The sequence below is a fragment of the Helianthus annuus genome, chromosome 11, assembly GCF_002127325.2.
Source record: "Helianthus annuus cultivar XRQ/B chromosome 11, HanXRQr2.0-SUNRISE, whole genome shotgun sequence".
Classification (NCBI taxonomy): Eukaryota; Viridiplantae; Streptophyta; class Magnoliopsida; order Asterales; family Asteraceae; genus Helianthus; species Helianthus annuus.
Genome location: NC_035443.2, coordinates 183,887,651 through 183,896,764, shown reverse-complemented (window position 1 = coordinate 183,896,764; position 9,114 = coordinate 183,887,651). Strand labels below are relative to the sequence as shown.

Here is a 9,114-nt window from a genome sequence, read left to right as displayed (position 1 = left end):
TGTCAATATGCTTTGCACGTTTGTGTGAAACTGGGTTTTGACTTAGAAAAATAGCACTCTTGTTGTAACAAAGCAAAGTCAGACGAGCCATAGGTAGAGCGTGTAGTTCTCGAAGAAGGTGAGTAAGCCAGATGATTTTAGCTGCAGTATTGGCCATGGCACGATATTCAGATTTGCAACTAGAGCGAGAGACTGTAGGTTGTTTCTTAGCACTCCAGTAAACCAGATTGCCACCCAAATAAATAGAATAATCGTAAATGGAGCGTCTGGTTTCAATACAACGGGCCCAGTCTGCATCAGATTATCCAACGGTCGCTGTTGAAGTTGGTTTAGAGAAGGTTAACCCAAAGGCAATTGTTCCTTTAACATAACGTAGTATCCGTTTAACCAACTGAAAATGAGATGTTGTAGGGGCCTGTAGATGTTGACCGGCTTGATTTACTGCATAAGAGATGTCTGGACTGGTAATGGTGAGATACTGAAGAGCTCCAACTAGAGACCTGTAAAGAGTCGGATCATGAAACAGGACACCTTTGCTGAGGAAAGTATCATTGGTAGTAAGAGGAGTGGCAACAGGTTTGGAATCTAACAGAACAGCACAGGACAAAATGTCATGTGCATATTTCGCCTGACTGAGAAAGAGACTAGCATCAGAGTGAGTAACTTCAAGATCCAAGAAGTAACCGAGTAGGCCCAAGTCTTTAACTGAAAATTCTTGATGCAGTCGAGCAACAAAGGACGTAATAAAAGAGGAATCATTACCAGTGATGATGATGTCGTCCACATACACAAGAAGATAAACAATGGCTTTTGTTGTCTTATAAATAAAAAGTGATGGATCCGCTTGACTGCAAACAAAACCATGTGATGTTAAGAAGGTGCTTAGTCATTGAAACCAAGCTCGAGGCGCCTGTTTGAGACCATAAAGAGCTTTCTTTAGACGACACACATGATTAGGAAATCTAGCATCAATAAAACCCGTAGGTTGTTCCATGTATACCGTTTCAGAAAGATTGCCATTGAGAAAGGCATTGCGTCAATTGGTAGGAGAAATCAAGTCCTGGAACCTGAGTGAAACCTTGGGCCACCAAGCGAGCCTTCTAACGATCTATGGAACCATCTGCTTTGTATTTTGTTTTGAAAATCCACTTAGACCCAACAATGTTTGCACCTGTAGGTCGTGGAACAAGTACCCAAGTGTTGTTAGATTTTAACGCCAGGAGCTCCTCTTCCATTGCCTTCACCCATTTAGAGTGTTTTGCTGCTAATTTGTAACCACGGGGATCATGAGCTGCAAGTAAAGCATGATGTAATGAACCTGAAAATAAAGACAAGTTAGCATAATATTTAGGCTTAAAAATGTCGTTTTTCAATGGAGTTCTCATAGGATGAGATGGCATCGGCTCAACAGGAGATTCCTGGGTAAATTGGTGAGAGGTGTTGGGTATGATAGGTGGAGTTGGGTCGGCCGTTGGTGGATTGGAGAGGTGCGGTGGTTGGACCGATTGTGAGGAAGAGGTAGGATGGGTTTGTGGTGGTGATGTGGGAAATAGAATGGGGGCCAAGGATGGTGGGTGGGGTGATGAGGTTTGGGCTTGTGTTTGGACCGATGAGGTAGGTATGGATGAGTGGGTTTGTTGGGCCGAGGGATGAGAGTTAGTGGATTGGGCCGATGTGTGAGGATTGGAGAATAATGGAGGAGTGGGAAAAGGTGGATCAGCAGGGCATAAGGAACAAGGAGAGGACTCGTGGCAGACCGTGGACTCAGAAGTAAGAGGTGAAATAACTGGTGGGGGATTTGGTAAAGAGACAGATGGAGGAGTTTCGTCAAAGTTGGAGAAAACCGAGGTGGCCTCATCAATTGGTTTGACATGACCGCTAAAGGGATAGGAATCCTCATCAAATTTAGCATGCCTTGTAATCTAAAGATCGATAGCCTTTGTATTTAGCATCATAACCAATGAAAATACATTCAGTGCTGCGAGGTGATAGTTTATGTTTAGCATAATCCCTTAGATAAGGGAACACACGACATCCAAAAACACGAAAGGTGGAATACGTGGGAGGGTGACCATATAATAGTTCAAAAGGAGATTTGAGCTTGAGTAACTGAGTAGGAAGGCGATTGACAATAAATGTAGCAGAAGCCAAGGCATCCGACCATAATGTGGCCGGAGCATGAAAGTTAAAAAGCATTGCCAAACCAGTTTCAGTAATATGTCGGTGTTTACGCTCAGCACGACCATTTTGTTCAGGTGTATGGGGACAAGAAAGGCATTCATGAAAAAAAAAATTGAACTCGATGGTTGGTAAATTCAGTTCCACCATCACTTTGGAAAATTTTAATTTTTCGTGATAACTGATTTTGAACAAAAGGTATGAAAACTAATAAAGCTTCATAAAAATCAGATTTTTGTTTTAGTGGGTAGAACCATGTAAAAGGAGAATGATCATCAATAAAGATTGCATAGAAACGATAGCCATTTGATGATGTAACAGGTGCAGGGCCCCAAAGATCACAATGAATTAAATCCAAAGCATGCATAGAACGTTTATTATTTAAATCAAAAAGTAAACGATGCGACTTAGATATTTGACAAGGAGAACAAATATGAGGTTTAGGTAACAAAGACGTAACAAACAATGAACCAAGTTTATGCAATCTAGAAATAATATCAAAGGAAACATGTCCAAGGCGACCATGCCAGCGTTCAAAGGAAGCCTTGAGATGAGGAGTAGAGTAGGAGGCCACGAAAGCATGATTCCCTTCACGAAGGACGTAAAGTCCATTCTCACATGTCCCTTTTGCCAGGATTTCCTTGGTCTTTCGATCCTGAATGTGAAAGAAATTATTAGAAAATAGGACATCAACAGGAGAATCATGTGTAAGTTTACTGATAGAAAGAAGACGTTTGGTAAGGTGAGGAACAACAAGGACATTTTTTAAAGGGAAATTGGGGGCAAGAGATGTTGTTCCAATGTTAGTGACAGGTAAAGTGTGACCGTTTCCGAAACGTTTCCGAAACGAACAAAGTCGTTTCCAGAAGAGTCATAAGTGGTTTCAAGATCATGTTTTGAAGGAGTCATATGGGCTGACGCACCTGTATCACCGGTCCAGTCGGGGTAGTCATCAGTGTCTGGGCCAAGTTTGCATCAAGAGGAGCGGCTTGGTTAGCAAAGGAAGCCAAATTTGGACACGTATTTGCATAGTGACCATCTTTCCTGCATAATTGACAATGAGGGGGGTCGCTTGCCACGGTCGCGAACAAAATTTCGACCACGGCCACAACCGTGAACAAAATTTCGACCACGGCCACGACCCCGATTAGTATAAGAGGATCCTGAAGAGGAACGAGATGTGTTACTAGAACGGGACTGCTGAGCAACAAAGGCAGCTTAATGAGTATTCTGACTGTGAAGGGATGTCATAAAGGTTTCTTGATTTTCTGCTTTCCCAAGCAATTCACGAAAGGATGAAGTGCCTAAGGCACAGTGGGTTGTGGAAAAATGTTCAAAGTGGTTCCAAGACCACATAAAAACCAATGACATTTATCAGTTTCATCGACCGGGTGACCTATAGCAGCAAGTCGATCACATATGGTTTTAAATTTTCGGCCAAACTCAGAGGAAGAACATGTTTGTAACATGCGCAGATTATCACGTAAGATATGCATACGGTGAGTGAAACGGTGACTATACGCTATTTCCAATGCAAGCCATATATGACGAGCATTGGAGATGCCAATAATTTCGGACATGGCTTCCTCGGAGAGAGAGGACTGAAGAAGGAGACAGACTGATTAATCATTGGTTAACCATTCAGTATGAGTAGGGTATTGGACAGGTTTATCGGCCTCAAGAACAGTTTCGGGTGGTATGGAAGTGGTTCCATCAACATGTCCAATCAACTTCTGAAGAGTGAGAACAAGAGAGACTTGCTGGGACCATGCTAGGTAGTTTGTGGAGTTTAGTTTGAGAGGTAGTGAAGTAGGGAATGGAGAGGAGTTTCGGTGGTATTGGGTGTGGATGTAGCCATGGAATTTTTTATAAGGGTTTTGGCAGAAATAGTTTCGGTAGAGACATAAGGCACCAATAAAAAATAACCCAAAGAATTTATGTGTGATTTGTTCCATGTAATTTGTGGGTTCAGTGGTCAAAACAACCAAAAAGATTTGTGGGATAAAGGTGGGTTTGACACATAGAAAAAAGAAGATAGAAGAAACAAAGGGACAAGGGTCGGTGGTGGCAGCGAAAAAAAATAGAAGAAACAAAGTGACGGTGGGTTGGGCAGCAAGTTAAGTTACATGACGACAGCAAAAAGGTTTGCGGCAAGGGATTGGTCAGAGAAAAAAGAAGAAACAAGGGAAAAAGGGAAACATGTGAGGTAGTAGGATCGCCGTTAGGTTAGGCTGATACCATGTAAAACTCAATCTCTCAATTATAAAAATACAATATGTTTACAATATATAGAGATTCAAACAACCTATACTAGGAAACCGAATAATACAAATTTAATACAATTACACATAATCATAGAGATGATTTCGCAAATCATTAGCATGATTTACGTTATGCTTTTATAAACTTAAAAAAATCCTAAATCTGATATTTCTTCATGATGTCTTCTTGCATTTTCTTTAAAGCAGAGCGTTTTGGTTCGGGATAATTATCAACATGGATCGTCAATATCTCCCACTCTTTTAGCCGAACCTTATCATCGGCCACGCGTACCTTTTCTCCCGCCACGCGTACCCTTTCTTCGATTGCCCATTCCTTTACCTTCGCCTTTTGGGCCGTGACCTCCGTGTAAGTTTTAAATTGGGCCATAAACACCTTCATCTTCGAATTGCTAACCTTTTGCTTTTCTTTCTTTGAAGTCGTCTCCCTCTTTGATTTGTCTCGGCCTGGGGGGACGTTCCTCCTCCCTTACGGCGTACTCTTCTTCGTCGAACTCGGCGTCGTCGTTTAAATTAATGTGACATCTCGCGTCCGAGCCGCCGGCGCTAAAACTACCGGTCTCCGAGGTTTTTTGACGTTTTTCCATCTCAACCTCATTCGGAACCGGCGCCCACTTTGGGGCCTTTCGCATAACTTCCCAAGCCCGAACGTTGGGGAATGCGGTTTTATGGTTCGTCTTGTATTTTTCCAATGCCGCTTTGAAGACAAACTCGCCGCTCATCCCACTACGGCGCCCACTTGTGTATATTTTATTATATTCCTCCGAAAACCGGTTGACGACCCCACTCATCTTTCGCCACTTTGAAGATACCGAGTCGAGATCTTGATATGGTCCTTCTTCCATTAGCTCAAGAAACTTTGCCAATACCGCTTTCTAAAACCCCTCACCGGTTTGATTGTTACCTATATTCAACAAAAATATATTACAAAAAAATTGGAAGTTAATATTAAAAAGTATATACTAAAAAAAATTGCAAGTTAACTTTACGTACCTTTAACGGGGTCTGTGGATGAGCTTATATAAGCCTTCGCTAAGGCTTCCTCCTCGAGCGGCGTCCACAATTTCGGCTTCAGTTTCAAAGGTTGGCTTTGGTCAACCGCAACTTGCTTTCCTTTTTTCGTTTGGAGCTTTGCGGCTGGGTCTCGGGAACGACTTCAACGACATCTTCATCGGGAACTATTGGTTGAGAAGTTTGAATGGGTTGCGATGGTTGGGAAGGTTGAACGGGTTGCATGTTAAAAGGGTTACGCATCATCAAGTTTTGTAAGGCTTGAGTTTGTTGCGTACTCGAAAAAACGTTTGGAGAGTTTTTGAAACCCGCAAAAGCGGTGGCGGAAAATTGAGCGAAAGGGTTCGATTCCATTGTCGGATAGTACCCGGGCATCGAAAAAACATTCGGGTTTGGATTCGGGTTGAATGGATCCATTGTAGAAGAATGTTTTATAAAAAAGGAAAAAGGTTTTAAAAAAGTTGAGAGAGAGATGAGTTGTAGCCGGTGAAAAACTAAAAATTTGTGTAAAAGTGTTAATTTATAAAACTTGGTTGAATTTTGAGGTAAATTTGAATTATAGCCGTTTGTATTAATTATGGCAATTATTTTATTTCTTTTTTATTTTTTAAACGCTCAAAAGTGTTGGAGAATGGAAAAAATTTGTCCTTTTGTGGAGCATCCCCAACATCTCCAACTCGACGGAGAGGACGAAGCCAGGGGTGGTATTTGGACCGTCGCCGTTCCAGAACAAACCGGGGACGGTCCCCATACCTCGCAGTCAGTTTAAATATAATTAAGTATTCTAGTTTTCTTGGTAAGAGAAAATTCCTCGAAATTAAAGTATTCAACCAAATAAAGCATCTCTTGAAATCAAATAACAACGTTGACAATATTTTTTTAATTAGGTGCCCCCTGTGATAAGGAAAGGGGCAGAAACATTAGTTGCACAAAATATATGATATTGGAAAATTAAATTGTTTTCACTCCTCGTGGAACATGTAAATACATATGTTTATCACGCATGTTAACTATTACTTTTCTACATTAAGTTCGATCTTAATTTTCTTTTATTTAATAAGATGGACTCTCCTCAAGACGCGATGCCATGGGTAGGCTTGTATATTGTTTTAGCATCTTTGTTTCCGTTATTGGGGGTTCCCAGCATTGTTGTTATTTCCCCACATTGTAGTTATTTTAGCGATTGTTATTCCCGTTATTATTAGCATTCTGATTCAACTGGGGGCAATCTCACTTGAGGTAGCCCTCGTCTCCGCACCGGAAACATCACCTCCGGTTACCCTGGTTTTGTTGGGGTTGTTGCCTTTGTTGTTGCTGCGGTTACTGATAGTGCTGTTGCTATTGCTTTGGAAACGGAGCCCTGCAATCCTTTGCCATATACCCTACTTTATCACACCTAAGGCAGGCTCGGGTACATGGTCCACGGTGATGATAGTTGCACTTGCTACACTTTGGTTGTCTTCCCACGTAGGAACCTTGGTTCGGGTTGCTGCTCTGGTTTTGATTAACAAAAGACGACTGGCTGAAACTACGACTGTTGCTGTTGTCTGGCTTCTTCTGTGATTGGTTTGAGTTGGACACCTTGTCTGAATCGTTCCATTTACGCTTGTTATCAGTAGTGGGAGTCGTAGCATGTCACACCCCTAATTTCCACGTGTCACCGGTGGGCCCGGTGGGGAGTATAGTGACGTAGTTGGCATCATCATAGACAAACAACACAATATATAAATGCACAGCGGAAGCAAAGATAGATTCATTTCAACTTCGATAGAGTGTAATATCAAATATCACTAATAGTTGAAACGGATCCACAGGCGGATCAAAATAAAATAAGATATTGTTCAACAGATTTATTGTCATCCAAGCTTGCGAGACTTATTGTGGACGCTCTAGAAGACAGCCAGCCTATTACGTGTAGTACCTGCACTTAACCTTTTGGGAAAAATACGTCAGTTTACACTGGTAAATACAATTTAACTGACTCATTTTGAAAAGGTTGAAAATTGATTTGAATGCTCAAGGCACAAAACATTTTTTTATAACTTGGGATAATTATTTATTATAATCTTGTGAACGAATTACATGTTACTTGTGCGTTCAGTAGCCCGGATCTTGTCCGGGTTAAAGATCAATAGACACACCACAATAATGAGTTATACACTGACAGGTGTACGCCTACACCTCGTGCTCTGGTCGTGGCCATCTCGTAAGATGATGCCAAGGATATCCGGGACATGGTCATTAATCCCCCAAAGGCTTAAAGTAAACAAGACTGTTTAAACGAGCCGATCAAATTATTCAATTAACCACCCAAGGAGGTAAGATTTGATGCTCGATCAAGCGGTATTCTATATACCGTAACCCAAGCCCGTATAGGGAAAATAAGTTAAAAGTATTTACCTAGGTAAGTATAAATCACAACTAGCAAGTGAAGGTAGCTTTTACTGGTTCTTCTATTCTGGAACAAAGGTTTATAATAACCTATTAGATTCCTAACGGATCTTTATTTAAGCCTAAGCTTAGACCGGTTAGTTTTAAGGACGATACGGTTCAAACGCACGATTAAGCGAAGACCGGATAGAACGTGATTTAGACCCGACAAGTTTGAATACTTGTATAATATGGGTATGCTAAATACATTCTGGATTTTGAGACAAAAATGATAATGTTTGACCCGTTTCGGTCAATTTATGCAAACTAGTTACATAAACCGAACCGAACGTTAAAAGAGCGTTACGGGTAACCATAATAGTCATATGCAAGTTTCCTGAGATAATATGCCTTAAATATGTTATACTATCAGTAAGATATCTCTTATTATGCCCCATACGAAATTAAACTCAATTTACGCCTCATAAGGGCATTTTGGTCATTTAAAAGATTATAAAAGAGTTAAATTTGTAATCTGAGTTACAGGTCTGATTTATACAGCAAATACACTTAATTTAATATGTTATAACAGTAGGTTATGACCCGTATGTGAAACTTATCATTTAAAACCAAACTATGCCTCTTAGGGATATTTTGGTAATTTCGCAAGGGCTCAAATGGTCAAAACTGGAAACCTGAGTTCAAAAACTTGTGCTTACTGTTATTATATAATAATATACTAAAAACATCAGTAGGTATTAACCTTATGTGTCTAATGTGATTATAGTGCATGCTATGCGTTAAAAATGCTTAAAAAGCCGATTTGGAGCCATTTCCGGGTTTTTAAAAGAAAGCTGAGATTTTTATAATTCCAGAAGGCTCAAAATATTTTATTTAACAAATAAAATCAGTGGAAAAAGGTTTGGGGTTAAAAGGATTTGTAGAATTCATTTTATGGCCAAAAATGGAAAAAATCGGTATTAACCGAATTAAACCTAGAGACCTATGTTATGCTCGGCCAAAAATTAAATAAAAATCATCAAAAATCCCAAAATATTATATAACATCAGTGGGTAAAAAGTTTTATATCAAAAAGTGGGTTTAAATAGGCTATACGCTAATTACGCCGTTTACTTAACATAAAGCTTTCAAATTACGATATTGAGCATAACTCTTAATCTAGACCTCCAACTGATATCAAATTTTAAGTGCATGCTTATATATCAGTAACAAACGTTTCTACTCTTTCACTTTTTCAAAAATTGCATTTTATAGC

The 9,114-nt window shown here is 40.2% G+C and overlaps 1 protein-coding gene across 1 annotated transcript; it reads right to left on the bottom strand.

Moving 5' to 3' along the window:
- Positions 1-301: 301 nt before the first annotated feature.
- Positions 302-5,302, bottom strand: LOC110888957. The gene is made up of 3 exons (XM_022136449.1): positions 4,855-5,302; positions 1,156-1,318; positions 302-848 (listed from the first exon to the last, which is right to left on the bottom strand). The coding sequence occupies exons 1-3, from the start codon at positions 5,300-5,302 to the stop codon at positions 302-304; spliced, it is 1,158 nt and encodes a 385-aa protein (XP_021992141.1).
- Between the last annotated feature and the right edge of the window lie 3,812 nt (positions 5,303-9,114).